This window comes from Osmia bicornis, chromosome 12 (assembly GCF_907164935.1).
Source record: "Osmia bicornis bicornis chromosome 12, iOsmBic2.1, whole genome shotgun sequence".
Classification (NCBI taxonomy): Eukaryota; Metazoa; Arthropoda; class Insecta; order Hymenoptera; family Megachilidae; genus Osmia; species Osmia bicornis.
In genome coordinates this window covers 8,728,004-8,746,658 of record NC_060227.1, presented here as the reverse complement: position 1 = coordinate 8,746,658, position 18,655 = coordinate 8,728,004, and the positions used below count along the sequence as shown (strand labels likewise).

General features: G+C 37.7%; 2 protein-coding genes across 3 annotated transcripts in view; one reads left to right on the top strand and one right to left on the bottom strand.

The window, feature by feature from the left end:
* LOC114881752 overlaps window positions 1-15,477 on the top strand; it is a 32,844-nt gene extending 17,367 nt beyond the window's left edge. The window contains exons 2-6 of the mRNA XM_046288167.1: window positions 8,923-9,257; window positions 13,494-14,291; window positions 14,376-14,531; window positions 14,622-15,160; window positions 15,257-15,477. Of these exons, the coding sequence (XP_046144123.1) occupies window positions 8,923-9,257; window positions 13,494-14,291; window positions 14,376-14,531; window positions 14,622-14,908 (1,576 nt within the window). The 3' untranslated portion in view covers window positions 14,909-15,160; window positions 15,257-15,477. The remainder of the gene's footprint in view (window positions 1-8,922; window positions 9,258-13,493; window positions 14,292-14,375; window positions 14,532-14,621; window positions 15,161-15,256) is intronic.
* The window catches only part of LOC114881286 (protein URE2-like), a 31,801-nt gene extending 14,152 nt beyond the window's left edge, over window positions 1-17,649 (bottom strand). The window contains exons 1-5 of one of the 2 annotated variants that reach the window (XM_046288127.1): window positions 17,441-17,649; window positions 10,719-10,952; window positions 9,414-9,438; window positions 9,047-9,322; window positions 7,485-7,595 (exon numbers count right to left, since the gene is read on the bottom strand). In XM_046288127.1, coding sequence (XP_046144083.1) covers window positions 9,153-9,322; window positions 9,414-9,438; window positions 10,719-10,757 — 234 coding nt within the window. In that variant the 5' untranslated portion in view covers window positions 10,758-10,952; window positions 17,441-17,649 and the 3' untranslated portion in view covers window positions 7,485-7,595; window positions 9,047-9,152. Of the gene's footprint in view, window positions 1-7,484; window positions 7,596-9,046; window positions 9,323-9,413; window positions 9,439-10,718; window positions 10,953-17,440 lie in introns of those variants that run through there. The other variant, XR_006829950.1, reaches the window with a different exon arrangement.
* Between the last annotated feature and the right edge of the window lie 1,006 nt (window positions 17,650-18,655).

The following is an 18,655-nucleotide window of genomic DNA, read 5'->3' as shown; positions in this document are numbered from 1 at the left end:
CCGCAACTGTCGAAGAAATAAACCGGAAACTACATAATTTAAGAAGCCAATGGCATAGCGAAGTAAAGAAATTAAAAATTAAAAAGAGTGGTAGTGGAGCGGAGGAAGTGTATAAATCGAATTGATGGTGCTTTAACGCACTGACATTTTTAGACGTAGGCAACGCTTCGACTTCTGACACATTGGTAAGTACCTATACAGGGTGTTCCGTAACGCATTTTCACCCTCTGAGATGGTGGTAGGTGGGGTGATTCTGAACAACTTTTTCCATTGCAAAAAAGTGGTCCGAAGCTTCCTTTTTGAATTATTAAGCAAAAACACTGACCAATCCGAGCGCGTATAACGCGCGGGCTCAGGGACGGCAGCGTCGGCTACGAAGCGGGGCTTGATGTAGGTCGTGAACGAACGGCTCAGCACCTCGTTAGCATAGCACAATAAAATAATTGCAGTGGTTGAACATTTTTAGTTGTTGTTTAAAATAAATACGGAATCTAATCTCTTGTCGCCTTTCACTGTGTAAAAAAGGAAATTTGAAACATTCTAAATAACAAATAAAAATGTTTGAAATGAAATAATGAATAAAAATTTTAAAACAATTTCAATGAAACTTACCCATTCGTTCGTAAATTTACCTGCCATGTAGAAAGCAGATAATTCCTACCTGGGTCAATCCTGGGTTATTGTGTCGGTCTTCATCACTCGACGAAGAAACACGTGTGCAGAACAGCTGATTTCATGGTCGGGCTAGTGAACTTGTCTCGTTAATTGCACCTAGGTATTGCACTTACGTAGCCCCTTTCGGGGTCGATTTTTTCACTAAAACGACCGCACAAAATCACTGTCACTTTTCACGCACTTTAACCATATGACTTGAATTATTATTGTATGTAAATAACAACATTCAATTGAATTGTCTTTACGTACAGCTGAACTTTTCTATTGAAGAACGTCGTCGTAGAAAAAAGTTGATTCAACTGTCTCAGGCTCAAGACCGAATGTTTGTCTTCGCTTTCCCTTTCCCCCGGGCCGCGACTTCGCGCAACATGGAAGCTATTAAGCCGGGTATCCACCAGTATCAAACGCCCGTATCGTATCACCGTTCCGAACCCTTTTGAATAGGCAGACGTTGCCTCGTTGCATACCACGGCGTGCTACGGCTCGGACAATAGTTCTTCGTGTCTTGAAATAAACTCCTATAGGCGAGAAGTTTCGATTTGCTGCATGCTGTTTCTTTAGTGTAATTATCCAAACCATATCGTGTTTGGTATCATTTTAATCAGAAAAACATCACAAATATCTTGGTAACAGTTTTTTAAGAAAAAAATGAAAAATAACAAAGTTCAGTCGTTGCATTAGTATTATCTCACTGATGTATCCAATTCCAAATCATATTATCTCGTGCCTCAAGTGTCATGTTTCCACTTGACATAGCATTTCGGGCCTTCGCCTGGGTATGTTGTTTTTACGTTTCAAGTGGTTTCCGAACCAATCCTTTGAACGACAAGAAACCGACAATTTTCGGATCGGCCCGTTCTTTCGCCTCCGTACCACAGACCAATAGAACTTTCGATACTCGGCAACGGAAAAATCTCTGGAAAATTAACATTGTCCTTTTTCAATAATCACACAGGTGATTATTAACATTGCTCTTTTATGTACAGCGTAGCACCGAAGATAATTGATCTGTTTAAATATATTTAGACGATAAAATTTGTCTAAATTAAATTAGATTAAATTCATAAATAATTTCATCGCTTTTGAAATGAATCCAATAATACCGCAAGATTTCAAATAAATTGAAACCCAAGTGACGGCACGAAACGCTATGTCAAGTGCCAACGCATGAACCTTTCCTTCGATGTAACAGCAAAGAATCGACAAATTTTTCGGATGGATCCGTTGCCTCCGTTCCTTTGGAACGCCACGCAGCAAAACGAAACTCCTCGCCTGTAGTGGCCCAGTCCTATTGCCTAACCGTTTATATCAAGAAACGAAGAAATGTTGTCCGCGCCGCAGCATGCCGTTGCATGCAACGAGGCAACGTCTGCCTATTCAAAAGGGTTCGGAACGGTGATACGATACGGGCGTTTGATACTGGTGGATACCCGGCTTTAGCTGTGACGTCACAAACGTCTTGAGTGCGTAGCAAACGGTCGCTGTTACGACTACTTTTTTTTTAAAGTTAGCTGCATAATGAATAAATAAACTTATGTTTACTCTACGTTTAATGCTGGCCCCGAAAGGGGCCGATTGTTTTAAAATGTGAAGGGTTCAATGTATCCCCCTTAATGTTCTATGCAAATTGCAGCGCGAGATGCAACTGACCGCTGCACCTTCCGCAATGTCTCCACGGTGATGTTTGCGACGGCACCATGAATTAGTGCCATTGCCCGGTCCGCCGTTTCAATAGATTGACGGTATACCTCGTTCTGAAATAATTATTAAATAAAAATAATTATTATTAAAAATACAAAAACATAATTAAATGCATACATAACTGTAAACGTACCTTCAGATACCCCCAAAAATAAAAATCCAACGGATTCATATCCGGTGATCGTGGGGGCCACGCTACAGGCCCACCGCGGCCAATCCACCTGTCCTGGAAGGCTTGATGTAAATAGTCACGAACATTTGCGGCGAAATGTGCAGGTGCACCATCATGTTGATAGAACATGTCCCTCCGAATTTCGGGAGGAATTCCCTCCATGAGATCCGGAAGGACATGTTCTAAGAACACTCTGTACGTCGGGCCGTCCAATCTACTGGGTAGAATGTACGGCCCAACGATAAAATAGCCGCAAATTCCGGCCCATACATTTAGTGACCAGCGGTGCTGCGCTGCATGTGGGCGAATCGCGTGCGGATTCTCGTCGCTCCACACGTGTGAATTGTGGGCATTGAAACACCCCTCCCGTGTAAAGAGGGCTTCATCCATCCACAAAACATACGTGCAAAACGATGGATTCCGTTCGATTTTTCCCAACAACCACCGGGAACACGGATAGAATTGCGGGTAGAGATGCTGCACTCGCACGCATTTGTAGGGGTGAAGAGAATTCTCATGCAGGATCCGGTGCACGGTTGTTTGGCTAACACTAAAATCAACCAAAAATTATGTATATTAAAACAAGAATTATATTTTCATATTAAAATTATTATAATTACTTAAAATTATCACTTGGTGCGTCGGTTGACCTCGCGTATGCTGGTAGTCGGATCTTGCTCAAACTCAGCAAGAACATCTTCTTGCTGAGATACGGAAGAACGGGTGGTGCGGCCGGTATCAGCTGTGAACGGTAGCAGCGATCCAGTAGTACGAAGCCGCGATGCAAGGTTCCGAAAAGTCGGAGCACTTGGTGCATTTACGGCGCCGTACTTTTCGCGATATCGCTCAGCAGCGACATTGGAATTGTAGTTGCATTCCACGTAAGTGCAAAACATATTGTAATATTCCTCGGTTGAGCGCTGCATGATATTTGCACTTTGCTTTTCACTTTGAAAATGTTTTCTGTTCCAACAGTTTGACGGTTTCTATACGAAGTTTATGACATCGGTTTACCTGAATTTGACTTTTTCGCTTCATCCCCAAAGTGGGTTTTTCCGAAGGGTCAATTAGCAATCGGCAAACGTGTTACAGTAACTTCGACATCCGAGGGTTTACCTGGCTGGGAAAAATCGACAACGTCGATGCAATGGTTGGAACAATAAACATTTCCAAAGTTTGAAACGGCGGACCAGGCAATGGCACTAATTCATGGTGCCGTCGCAAACATCACCGTGGAGACATTGCGGAAGGTGCAGCGGTCAGTTGCATCTCGTGCTGCAATTTGCATAGAACGTAAAGGGTGATACATTGAACCCTTCACATTTTAAAACAATCGGCCCCTTTCGGGACCAGCAATTTATTAAACGTACAGTAAACATAAGTTTACTTATTAATTATGCAGCTAACTTTTAAAAAAAAGTAGTCGTAACAGCGACCGTTTGCACGCACTCAAGACGTTTATGACGTCACAGCTAATAGCTTCCATGTTGCGCGAAGTCGCGGCCCGGGGGAAAGGGAAAACGAAGACAAAGAGGCCCGAGAAGAAAAAAGACATTCGGTTTTGAGCCTGAGACAGTTGAAGAAACTTTTTTCTACGACGACGTTCTTCAATAGAAAAGTTCAGCTGTACACTGAGTTGCAATGAACTTGTCGCAGTGAAGTTGGCTCCAGATTTACTGACACATTCACGCCGCGTCGGTGAGTCGATCTCGCCCATCGTCTCACCGACGCGGCGTGAATGTGTCAGTAATCTGGAGCCAACTTCACTGCGACAAGTTCATTGCAACTCAGTGTACGTAAAGACAATTCAATTGAATGTTGTTATTTACGTACAATAATAATTCAAATCATAAGGTTAAAGTGCGTGAAAAGTGACAGTGATTTTGTGCGGTCGTTTTAGTGAAAAAATCGACCCCGAAAGGAGCTATGTGAACCTGGCACCCGACTTTAAAAAAATTAACTTTTTTTTTCATAAAATGGTAGTATATCGTTTGTAGTTGATTGTAGTAAAAATATTTTCGTTTGTAGTTGGATCAATTAATAAATAAACAAAATTGAAAAATTGACCAGCACCCGACATTGAGATATTTCAAATCGGTTTTTTGCATGTGATAGAGAATCGTTTGTAGTTGTTTGTAGTGAAAAAAGTTTCGTTTGTAGTTGAATAGTTTAAAAGTTATAGGTGATTGTTTATACCCATCAGCCAACCCCGTTAATTTTTAATATTTTTCAAATCCGTTTTTTCCATGTGATAGGGAATCGTTTGTAGTTGTTTGTAGTGAAAAAAGTTTCGTGGGTACCCCATAGGTGTGGGTACTGGAATAATATATAAACTGACATAAAATAATTTGTAATGAAAATACAACCTAGTTCTAAATGCACTGAATAATATGAAATACTTTCTATTTTCTTATTGTAATAATTTCTATTACATTTATACCAACATTCCATAACTGTTAATAATAAAGGCTATTTAATCGTTAAATAGTATACTAAATACATTTCAATCTTTTCGGAGGCGGTGCAAAATTAAACATAGTCGAATAAATGATGCTGCCAATAACGATTTGATCGCGGTATGGCGAACTTGGTAATTAATAATTATTTTATATTTTATTTTATTTTGTACTTTTTAGTGCATTTTGTTAATGTAGAACGAGGTTTTATTAGTAATTGTCACGTAATTGTGGAAACGAAATAGAAGTTATTTTATACTTTTTAGTGCATCTCGAAGTTGGTTGTAGTTTGTTGATAGAAATTATTTTATTTCACACTTTTTAGAGGAATGAACGGAATTGGTCGGATATCGTAAGGTGGTTTATTGTTATTATTGGTTAATTGATAAAAGAGAACAATGTGAACAATATTGTTTTTAATATTTTTATTTTTTGTTTAAGTTTGATAAGATGCAGGGTTGAAATAAAATGTGGATTATTTATGTACAGTGCACTGCCAAAGTATTCGTCCACCTTTGAAAACAGAATACCTCGCTTAAAAGTGTAGCAAATGACTGAAGGTTTCTCGATAAGCTATCAAAATTAATTTACTAAGATATGTGCCTTTGTCGTTTTTAAAAATAAAAATGTGCCGAAATGGGGAGAGAAATAGTAAAAGGCAACTTTTTAACTTGTTTATCTGAACCTGTAACGAAAATTTGAAATATGTCATTTGTAAATTTAAATATGTTATGTGTATCCTGAAAAATTGATTAAGATCGGTCAACGCATTTAAAAGTTATAAGTAATTGAAATCTCTGAAAATCGCGACTTTTCAGCTAAGATCGTGATTAAGTCCTTACATGAAAAGTCGCGATTTTCAGAGATTTCAATTACTTATAACTTTTAAATGCGTTAATGATATTGTTATTTAATATATATTACATATCTGTTAAAAAAAATATAAAATGGTGTTACTCCTCTCGCGATTCTGGGGTAAGTGCCATGCCGTTCCTCATGGTCCTCCTACCAGAAGATGCAAGATCTTCCCCACTCCGTGGCCAGATCCTTCTAGAAAATCCTTATCTTTTTACACGTGCCATGCAGCACCATGACTTCGGGTCATCGGCCACACGCGCGTTCCTTCGAGAATCGGCGATCGAACTCTCTATCGCCGTTCCATAAACAAAACGTCTGCGACTCTTAGAATTCGTCGCACCTCAAGTATCAACTACCACCGGCCTAGGTCCGATGACAGACGTATGGTTCGGGGTATCGATAGCCTAAAGAATCCTGAGAAATCCTTGAAAAGCAGGTCAAAGCCCCAAATGCAATGACCCTGCCTCGTGTCAACCCTTGAATACGTACTGACGCTAACATATCTAATTCTTATATTGTTGTATACCGAATTACTCATTATTGTATTTAGATAGTCCGGCTTTCTCACTATACTATAAGTCAATCTTTAACAACAAACATCCTAAGTCTTTCCTTCTATTCCTCATGACTCAGCCGAACCAGTCATCTTCAACCTTTGCACTCACGACCTCATCCCTTACTGACCACTGGACTCGCAATAACTCCCACTCTACTATTTTTCCTATTTCTCCTATTTTTCCGACTCTATAAATTACCCAGCACTTTTCCCTCCGGGTCAGATTTTTCCGAACCGTCTTAAGAATTAGCATCTACTACCAGTACGAATATTGTATCAAAAATACTTCGTTTGTATTCCATTTGTAATTGAAATAAATATCACGAGCGGAATACAACAATATGGCACTAATGATATTGTTAATAAATGTTTATTACACACCTAATGCACATATAGTAGTAATGATATTGTTATACAATGTATATTACATATCTCATGCTGATATAGTAATAATGATATTGTTATTAAACGTATATTACATATCTAACGCCGATATAGTAGGAATGTTATTGTTACTAAATGTCCATAGATCTGTATGAAGTAATCAGTATATTACATTATTTCTAATGTAGATATAGTAATAATGATATTGTTGTTAAATGTATATTACATATCTAATGCAGATACAGTAATAATGATATTGTTATTTAATGTATATTACATATCTAATTCAGATATGGTAATAATGATATTCTTATTAAATGATCTCGATGAATTTTTCAGGATACACATGACATTTAAATTTACAAATGTCATATTTTAAATTTTCGTTACAGGTTGAAATCAAAAAATAATAAATTGTCTTTTATTATTTCTTTCCCGATTTCAGCAAATTTTAATTTTTTAAAACGACAAAGGCATATATCTTAGTAAATTAATTTGTGTAGCTTCTCGAGAATCCTTAAGTTATTTGGTCCAGTTTTAAGGGAGGTATTGTTTTAAAAGTTGGACGAATACTTTTGCGGTCCACTGTATATATGGAAAGGTAACTTACATAACTAAATAAAATTATAATACATACTAACAATGATTGTTTTTAAAAGAATTGTTTATTAGGCGAAGGAAATTAAATATTTATTTGGCGGCCCCCCCCTGCCGCCTCTGCCGCCTCTCCCTCCTCCCCTCGGGAATTTCCCGCGGTACGGTTTTCGCCTTGTACCTGCAACCGTTCCTCTTTCTGTAATGTAAAGTTTGAACAGTTACATCGGTCATGTACTTTAGAATTAATTTTTAATTTCTGACGCAAAGGGATTAATTACACTGTCTAACAAATTTAAATCTTTTTTTATGTTCCGATTCCCAGTAGGTGATTGTTATAGTGTTTTGTACGCTGATTACGAATGTGCAAACCGTTTTTCTCCTGTACGTACAGTTTTTCAGAAATTAAATTAAAAAAAATATATATTTTTCAGATTGAAACAAATTTTCTGACGTAATTGTAAAAGATATTGAAAATCTATTTACACTGAAAGATTTTGTAGACTTTCGTGAGTACAACGATACATATCTTTAATACATTCTAAACGTTTATGTATCTTTAAACGATCATTAACGCGGAGGGACCCCGATTTGGCACCAATATTTAGTATATTTTTCAATTTATCTGACAAAATAAAGGTCCAGCCTAAAATCGAATTAGTTACCACGCGATCGAGGAGATTGTTATCCTGGAAAACCACCCGGAGAAAGTTGCAACCTTGATTTTTCTATCAAGCCAGGAAGCGAAATAGGTTCACAGGAGACGAAGTATCGACAGTGGTGCTCCGCGTCAGGACGGTTGCTTAAAGCGGCAATATACGGAAGACGCCGAGCACCCGTCCTGACGCGGAGCACCACTGTCGATACTTCGTCTCCTGTGAACCTATTTCGCTTCCTGGCTTGATAGAAAAATCAAGGTTGCAACTTTCTCCGGGTGGTTTTCCAGGATAACAATCTCCTCGATCGCGTGGTAACTAATTCGATTTTAGGCTGGACCTTTATTTTGTCAGATAAATGTAGGATTTATTAATAACGCAAAAGTACATTAAATGAAACGGTAAACAGAAAACAAAAGAGCCAACGCGCAACGCCAAGAAACGCTCGATCTGCAGGCCAACGTTTTTTTCGACTGCCGATTTTCCATCTCTCCTGTCCCAACGTTCGCTTCTTCCCTCGACCTCTCCTCGCCTTCGCCCCGCCTTCCCGCCTAAACCCTTCAGCGTTGTGCGACGCAGCTGCACGTGGCCCGCTTTATCTAAGTCTAAACACTTCTAGACCTCCCACATAAATTGAAAAATATACTAAATATTGGTGCCAAATCGGGGTCCCTCCGCGTTAATGATCGTTTAAAGATACATAAACGTTTAGAATGTATTAAAGATATGTATCGTTGTACTCACGAAAGTCTACAAAATCTTTCAGTGTAAATAGATTTTCAATATCTTTTACAATTACGTCAGAAAATTTGTTTCAATCTGAAAAATATTTTTTTTTTTAATTTAATTTCTGAAAAACTGTACGTACAGGAGAAAAACGGTTTGCACATTCGTGATCAGTATACAAAACGCTATAAGAATCGTCTATTGGGAATCGGAACACAAATTAACTGTTCGACAGTGTTATTTGTTTGATGGGATATGTGATACTTACGGCGGCGCAACGGCTGTGCAGCGTCCTCGTCATTTTCTGGCTACTGCTGCATTGGGTGTTGTTGTTGTTGCTGCTGCTGTGGCTGTTGCTGCTGCTGCTGTGGCTGTTATTGCTGCTGTTGTAGGTGTTGTTGCTGCAACAGCGTTTGTTGTTGCTGCACCTGCTGTTGCAACGTATGTACCTCCTGGTGCATCAGCTCCTGTTGGCGCTGGTATTGTTGTTGCTGCTCAACAATTTGTTGCCGCAACTGCGCCATCATATTCATCATGGTTTGTTCTGAAAGAAAAAGGGGAAATATATACCTTACATCCATATTTTTGAATCATGCAATATATTCATTTTCAATTAAAGTTGAAATTATACTTACGATTGTTTGCTTGTTCGTCACCCATCTGTTTATGAAAAAAAAAGAAAAAGAAAGTGTTATTAATTAAAGAAAAATAATCGGAATTTGTGGATAAACTTTCGAAAAGCACTGACCGTTTATTTTTTCGAAAATTAGTATTGTTACGTTTTTTTAATACGCTAATTACGAATATCATAGTAAGTCGGCCGGCAACGCTTTCGCGAAATAATAACAAATTCTTTAAACAACATTATTATTTGCAAATTCTTGTGATGGCGACGTGTCAACAAATTAAAGATAAAGTGGCTCCAAAAAGTCTGCGTACAGAATTTAAAAGAGAATACCTCATTTACACTTGGACCAAAATCTATAGTTATAGGACCAATTTTATAGTTTTTTGACAAGCTATAAAAATTAATTTACTGAAATATGTGCTTTTGTCGTTTTAAAAAATTACAATTTGTTGAAATCGTGAAAGAAAAATATAGTGAAGGGTAATATTTCAATTTTTTGATGTGACCCTATAATGAAAATTTAAAATATGTCTTTCGTACATTCGAAGAATGTGTATGCTGAAAATTTCATCGAGATCGGTAAATGCACTTAGAAGTTAGAAATAATTAAAATTTCCGAAAATTGCGACAAACAAAAGACATATTTTAAATTTTCATTATAGGCTCACATAAAAAAGTTGAAATATTACCCTTCACTATTTTCTTTCACGATTTCAACAAATTGTAATTTTTTAAAACGTCATAAGCACATACAACTTCTCGAAAAACGTAAAGTTATTTAGTCCAACTGTAAATTAGGTATTCTGTTTTAACACGTTGACTGCCGCAGTGAAAATGGGCATTTGTTACAAAGTTGTAATTATTAAGAATAGGAATAATTAATTTTCCAATTTCAAATGTCAAGCTTTTGATTTCATACTTTACATTATTAGTATAATAACAATACTATTGAAAATAATATTTTTCTATCTTTTTCTTTTAATTATTGGAGTGCGTGTAATTTGCGATGTCCCCTCGACAGTCAACATGTAAACTGTGTGCGCACACTTGTTGGACTCACTGTAGGTTTAATTTTGTAACGCGTCGCCGCCATTCGAATTAGCAAATAATAATATTGTTGAAAGAATTAGTTATTATTTCGCAAAAGCGTTGCTGGCCGCCTTACGATGCCCAAATAGTCCCCAACTTTTCACTATGAAATTCGTAATCAGCGTATAAAACAAACGTAAGAATTGTATGTTTTAAAAAAATATCGAGGGTGAGTGGTTTCCATAAGTACACATATTTCGGATAAAATAAAATTTTCACTTACGGTAAAATTCTTTTCTGACACTTCACAAGTTTCGAGCATCTATTTTCTTCTGCGACTACTGACGCAGGAATGGTCTTCTGAATTTCCCTAAAAGCTGATCAGGCCCACTTTTCCCCCCACCACTCAGCGCAGCGAGCTCAGCGCAATCGACGGAAAACGGATTTTCTGGAAACTTGCAGTCTTTGAAAATGACCTCTCCAAAGGGTATAGCCGGGTAAGGTAGGCAAAATGGCCCTTGAACCAAATTAAATTCAGAATGCGTCATTCGATAACATATCACAAGAAAATACTGTACATCAATTTTCAACCCCCTATCTTAAGCAGGGGGGGCAGTGATGGGGAGCACATTGATAAATCGGAGGACTTGGTAAAAGATGTAATAAATGTTTTACCCCAATCGGGAGATATATTATTTACACTGTTCCCTCGGAAACATCCTTTCTTAACGAGACCGAAAATTGGAAAGGTCTTGTTAAAAAGACAAATCCAATTAAATCAAAAATATCAGATAGAGCGAACAAACGAAGTAAATATCTCACCGCATGTCCTGATATCGAGATTATTCACAAACGGCCAAAATTTACCCCAATGGTACCGATGCTTGTAAATGGAAATTCTTTAAAACCAATAAATATCGGTAAACAGATCGTTAGCGTACACAACACATGTGCGTTCGATTCTACTATTCAAAGCATTTTAGTTGCTTATCATGATTTCCAAACATATTCCGAGTATCTTGCAAAAAGTAACATCTACATATCTACATTTATTCAGACCCTGTCAACGATGGGTGTGTCGACAAAATTATATAAAGAACGAGGACGTATCTTAAGTGCCACTAAAGAAATAAAAGATGGAATAATGAATTGCTCGATTAATATTTCATATCTGCAGGAAAAATTTATTTCCGTTCGAAAGAAACAACCGTTCGATGCACTAATTGTTTAATAGAAAAGTCAATCATTACGCCGGTATTACATCTTAACGCAGCCTTTATATATAGATGCGGCCTGGCAGGTCTACAAGAAGCCGTAAATGAAGCTTGTAAACCAAGTCATACAAACACGTGTTCACGATGCAAAAGTACCAATATTACGAAAATTTATTCGGGAGGCAATCACATGGTGCTTAACATGTTGGAAACGCTTTGCTTTCAGCTCGAATGAATTATCCCAATTGCAGAAAACAATTTACAGTTGAGGAAATACCAGAAAAGTTGGTTTACGATAATTATACATATAAATTTGTTTCCGCGATTATCTACATTAAACGAATTACTGGTAAGTGGGAAATTCATAATGATTTGAAAGAACGAGTCATGAAAGCCACTGCGCGAACACTTCTGCAGAAACATAATACCCATATTTTATTTTATGCCTAAGTATCCAATACAGTCACTGCAAACACCTAGAAACCATTCCGAACAAGTTGGAAAAGACGGATTTGAAAAATATTAAAAATTGACGAAGTTGACTGATGGGTATAAACAATCACGTATAACTTTTAAACTATTCAACTATAAACGAAACTTTTTTCACTACAATCAACTACAAACGATTCTCTATCACATGCAAAAAACCGATTTGAAATATCTCAATGTCGGGTGCGGGTCAATTTTTCAATTTTGTTTATTTATTAATTGATCCAACTACAAACGAAAATATTTTTACTACAATCAACTACAAACGATATACTACCGTTTTATGAAGAAACAAGTTAATTTTTTAAAAGTCGGGTGCCAGGTTCACATAGCCCCCGAAAGGGGCTACGTAAGTGCAATACCTAAGTGCAATTTTATTAACGAGGTAAGTTCACTAGCCCGACCATGAAATCAGCTGTTCTGCACACGTGTTTCTTCGTCGAGTGATGAAGACCGACACAATAACCCAGGATTGACCCAGGTAGGAATTATCTGCTTTCTGCATAGCAGGTAAATTTACGAACGAATGGGTAAGTTTCATTGAAATTGTTTTAAAATTTTTATTCATTATTTCATTTCAAACATTTTTATTTGTTATTTAGAATGTTTAAAAATTCCTTTTTTACACAATGACAGGCGACAAGAGATTAGATTCCGTATTTGTTTTAAACAACAACTAAAAATGTTCAACCATTGCAATTATTTTATTGTGCTATGCTAACGAGGTGCCGAGCCGTTCGTTCGCGACCTACGTCAAACCCCGCTTCGTAGCCGACGCTGCCGTCCCTGAGCCCGCGCGTTGTACGCGCTCGGATTGGTTAGTGTTTTTGTTTAATAATTCAAAAAGGAAGCTTCGGACCACTTTTTTGCAAAGGAAAAAGTTGTTCAGAATCACCCCACCTACCACTATCTCAGAGGGTGAAAATGCGTTACGGAACACCCTGTATATACAGGGTGATCCTCTCGCTACGCTACCCAAAGGAAGTGCCGCCACAATGAAATGTAGAAGTCGACATCCCATTTCTGTCATCGCTTACTTGACCCCTGCAGCGAAGACGGCTGTGTGCGTGAAAATGCATGTAATGAGCAGAAGAGTCCCATTTAAACGCTACGGAAAACAGAATATTTTCTTAACACATTTCCACGCACACAACCATCCTCGCCGCAGGGGCCTCGACGGTCATGTAAGCGATGACCGAAATAGGATGTAGACTACCACATTCTATTGTGGCGGCACTTCCTTTGGGTAGCGTAGCGAGAGGATCACCCTATACACTCAGCCCCTTCGAAGTTGTCGCAATGAAGTTGGCCACGCATTCACTCACCGACATTAATTAATTCTGATGAGTATTCAGCTACGGAAGAAACAAATTTGAAAACAAAGTTAAAAAAATTAAGATATAAATTTTGGGGCCGATGGCAGTTGGCAAAAAGGCGTAACGATTTATTCTTAAATCAGAACCAAAATTGGCTTTTAGGAACTGCAGATCTGCCAAGAGCCAAAAACAAAGATGGACGACCAAAGAAATCGTTTACCGATTTATCTGAACGCGGTAAAAGGAAACGGACAGAACAAATGCGGAGAACTGTGGACACTGAGGAGTTACGGTTTGCCATGGGATCGAAGTTACGCGAATCAGGACAATTAGAAGCCTCTAAATTGGTGCACGAAATAGCAGCATCTCCAACTAGGGCGAATAAATTTAGAAGGGCATATATGGACAATTTGCTAAACCAAAGAAAAGAAACATTATCCTTGTTCAAGGCTTTAGCTATATATGTCGATACTAATTTATCACGAACTCAATATGAGGTGATTCGTACAAGTGATACGAACCTTTTTCCATGCTATTCTAAACTTCAAGCAGCCAAAAAAGACTGCTATCCAGTGAAAGAAGCAATTAAAGTGTCAGCTACTTGTGCCGAGGTGAACTTACAGGACCTATTAAATCACACGGCACTAAGGTTATTAACCTATTTAGGCGAAATAATTGAACAATTACATCAAAGTGATGGTGCTTCGTTTGAATTAATATTAAAGTGGGGATGTGATGGTTCGCAGCAGAAGGAATATAAACAGAAATTTGAAAATGATACAGACTCTGATGCACAAATTTTCCAGAGTTCGATGGTTCCCTTGCGACTGACTTCAGGTAACAGTAATCCTACAAATCTACGTTTTTTATCCTTCAGAATGTTCGTAACTTATAGAAACATTTAAAAAAAAAATCTCTTAGGCAAAAATGTTGTATGGCAAAATCCAACGCCATCCTCACCTCGCTACTGCCGACCAATTCGTCTGCAATTCGTAAAAGAAACGTCTAAGATTATTCAGGAGGAGGTGAATTATGTTCAAGACCAGATTAATAATTTACAAATTATCAACATTGGAGGTAATAAAAAACAATTCGAATATATTTTAAACTAACTTTCAGTATTGATAGAATAATAATAACATTAAATTTAATTGTTTTAAATTGAAGAACATGAAGTAAAATTTACCATGAAAATGACCATGGGGGATGCAAAAGGATGTAATGCCATCACCAGTACATTATCAACGATGAGGTGTTATATTTGCGGAGCCACATCAAGCACTTTCAACAATTTGTCAGTTACGAAAGAAATTGACCCTGATGCAATAAAATTTGGTTTATCGATATTACACGCTAGAATACGGCTCTTCGAAACATTATTGCATTTGGCACATAAACTGCCAATAAAAAAATGGCAGATAAGAACTGAAACGGATAAAAATTTAGTAAACTGAAGAAAAATAGAAATTCAACATAAATTTAAAACGGAAATAGGTTTAATAGTCGATATACCAAAACAAGGCTACGGTAATGATTCGGAAATATGTTATTTGTTACTATTAAACTATGTACTTTTTATTACAATAATTTTATGGCTTATAATATTATGTGATAGGGAATAGTAATGATGGCAACAGCAGTCGCAGATTTTTCAAAAATCATGAACTGTCAGCTGAGATTACAGGTGTAGATTTACACTTAATAAGGTTATTTACGAGAGTTATTTACTACTTTTTCAATTGAAAACAATTTTATTCTTGTTTTATATTCATTTTCTAAACATTTCTTTTCGTTATTCAAAGGATTAAAATTATTTTGGAGGCTATATCAAGCGACTATGAGATTGATGTAGAGAAATTTGAAATTTATGCCACAGAAACAGCAAACCTGTATGTTCATTTGTATCCGTGACATCCAATGACCCCAACACTGCACAAAATATTGATTCACGGTTCATTGATAGTGCAACATGCATTAATACCAATAGGTCAGTTATCTGAAGAAGCGGCAGAAGCACGAAACAAACATATTCGTTTGTTTCGTTTAAATCATGCTAGAAAATTTTCTAGAGAACAATGCAACACTGATGTTTTGAACAGGTAGGATGAATACCTCGATTTCTTGCTTGATTTTAAAGTTGAGTTAAACCATCGATTATTATTCATTTATTTTAATTATAAATAGGTTGTTGCTTACTTCAGACCCACTGATTTCTAGTATGCGAAAGAAGATAAGCAAAAAATCCAACAGTTTCTTATCAGAAACATTAGAGTTGCTTCTTCCGGCACAAACGTTTGAAGATGAGGACGAAGAAAATACAGATGCAAATACAGATTTCTCGGATGAAGGATAGTGCAAGAATTTAAAGAAAAACTAATAATAAGACGTAAAATAAGTTAATATAAATATATACAAAATGTACAAATTGTAAAAAGGGTATAAATAAGTATAATCGATTCGCGTGCATCTGTCGTGGTATATTGATTGTTACATATTGATTGTTAATAAAGTTTTTATTATGTTATCAACTTTACTACGACTATTATATATATTATACCATAAATATGTACCTATACCATGTCCAAATCATTTGAAAAAAGCAGGTTCCTTTTTATAGCTATAGCTTTGGTAAAAAAACATTCTAATGCGATAACGTTAGACTTATTAAAAGATAGAAAGTGTAAGCTTTAAAATGGAATTTGTTTCATCAAATTTGGATGAAATTTAGCAAAGTTATGACAGTTTGAAGATTCAGCAAATTTTAAAGTAGTTTTTACCGCGTTTTGGAGGCAAATACCCCACTGTGCGACGCGGCGTGAATGCGTAGTGAATTTGTAGCCAACTTCACTGCGACAACTTCGATGGGACTGAGTGTACATATGAATACTCTGCAAGGCATGTACCGATCGCGATGAAACCTTTCGCATTTAATAAGAGATATATATTTCCGCGATGATCCCACTTGCAAAAATGTATGGAATTTGTTAGCGTTGAAAACTATCGTTATTGCAATTAACCAATAAGAACGGTAAACCACCTTATGGCATCTTACAAATACTGCTCGTTCCACTAAAAAGTGTGAAATAAAATCATTTTTAACAAAAAATACAACCGACTTCGAAATGCACTAAACAGTATGAAATAATTTTTTGTTCAAAATTATTTTATAGATAATATTATGTAGTTATTTATGTAGAATAATTTAATGTGCGCAATCATTGTATTTTGTTTATATGTATTGTTTTATTTAGACTAATATACGCCCCGTTGCGGGTGGACAATTTTCACTGAGAGTGACTGTATTTTTTTTGGCAACTGGCACGACAAGAGTATGTATGTATTCGAAATCGGCAAAGGGAGCGACAAGAATACTCAATATCGGAAAAACGCGGCACGAATATTTAAATCGGCCAAACAAAGCAAAAAAAAATTTTATGGCATAAATTATCAATCTCAGTGACCATGCAACAGGCTCAAAATAATTTTCAAAATCAAACGTTCAATCGAAAACGGCTTTCGAGCCGGTTGAGAGGCACGGATAGTTTTTATATTGGTACGTTAATCACAACACCGTGTTCGACCGACAATGGCAAAAAAAAAGGCAACAAGGGTATCAGTAACGGTAACGGGCACCTTCTGCGTAGTTTCGACAATTTTAAATTCGTAACGGTGTTTCGTGAAAGTCCGATCGCAAGAGCTTATGGAACGTTGGACCTTCCTGGCCCTACGTTGTGCGCCAAAGTGGCCCTTTTCGGGGGTTCAAAATTTCTACAATAAAGACCGTGGCCGGCCGTCACAGTCTACGCAGGGGAGTTCGCAAGGGTTGGAAAGAATGTGGGATGAGAATCTCGGGGTAAAAGGGAACAGGAGATCTTTAGAGGCTGGAGAAGGGGGCGAGACGATATCGAGGCATTAAAAGAATCGGGCGCGGAAGGTGCCCGTTATCGGACCCAAATTTTACAATTTTAGTAATAATCGGGACTTACCGTAACGTTGACCGCACGTACGCACTCGCACTCACTCGCTACTATCGCTTCTAATACCAAAATCTGACTGCCCGCTCGTCACTGTCGTGGCATGGGCATTGTATCTGTATCGTCGTCGACGGTTCGGTCGACGCACACATATTCACATATACGAAATGAGAATGAGCGCGCAGTCAAGCGCAGAAAACGAACGAACTGCGCCCTACAGAAAAAACGAGAAACTAAATTTGTGGTCTGTTTTACCTTTTTGACGTCTTTCGCGGGTGAAAATCGTAGAACACAAATTTCTTCTACCTGGAGGCTTGTACATCATTCCTTGGGTACTCGTTTTGTTCTATCCGACCCAAAGAATGGCGCTCTGGTCTCTATTTGGACATACAAACCGCAAAAATGTTTATATTACGAATAAATTAATGCAGGTCCGATCCGCCATTTTCTTGAGCGTGGACAGACACCAATTTCAATATTTTATAACTTTTTGACAATTTGGATAAAATAAGGACCGAAACGCCATTCTTTATGGCCTCCTGAACACGTCCCTCAAATTTTGTTGCATTCTGTTTAGTAATGACGACGTAATTTGTGTTCTCGTTTCAAGAGATTTTTCTAGGGACTGTCGGTAAAGTTTTCAACGCTAGCATCACCTGTTTGGTTGTCGAAATCGTCGAAGTCTCTTCGACATCCTATTTATTCAAAGGGGGGTCATAAATTTAGCACGAGATCTTTTCATTTTCTGTCTTTCTCTGCATCCTCTGGCTCTCTCTTAGCATGTGTGCACGAAATCGTTCTCGTGTCTTGGCGGAGCACCACCATTTCTACTCGCTTGAGAGTGGTCTGAAGCCGGGGAGAGGAACCGCCTCTGAACAGAGATGGGCTCCTCGGCCATTGGACCAGGGACGATCCTGAGGGAGGATTCGACACTCAGCGAAGAGGGGATGCCAGGCGACATCGATCGAGGATCTTCACCGCCGAGCGCAAATCGATTCCAAGCTTTATACACCGCTTAGATACACTTTCAAAGTCATTCTCGAATAAAGCAGTCAGTACTTTTACTAAAAACGCTAAGGTGTTTGATTTGTTTTGCGCGCCGCGAGCAGAATGCTTCAGCGCTCCACGGCACCTTACTCACGTCCCTGAAATCCCTAAAATTCCCTAAACCGCAAGGAGGACACGCAACAATATTATGTAAGTATTAACTTCTACTTTTTTTTAAAT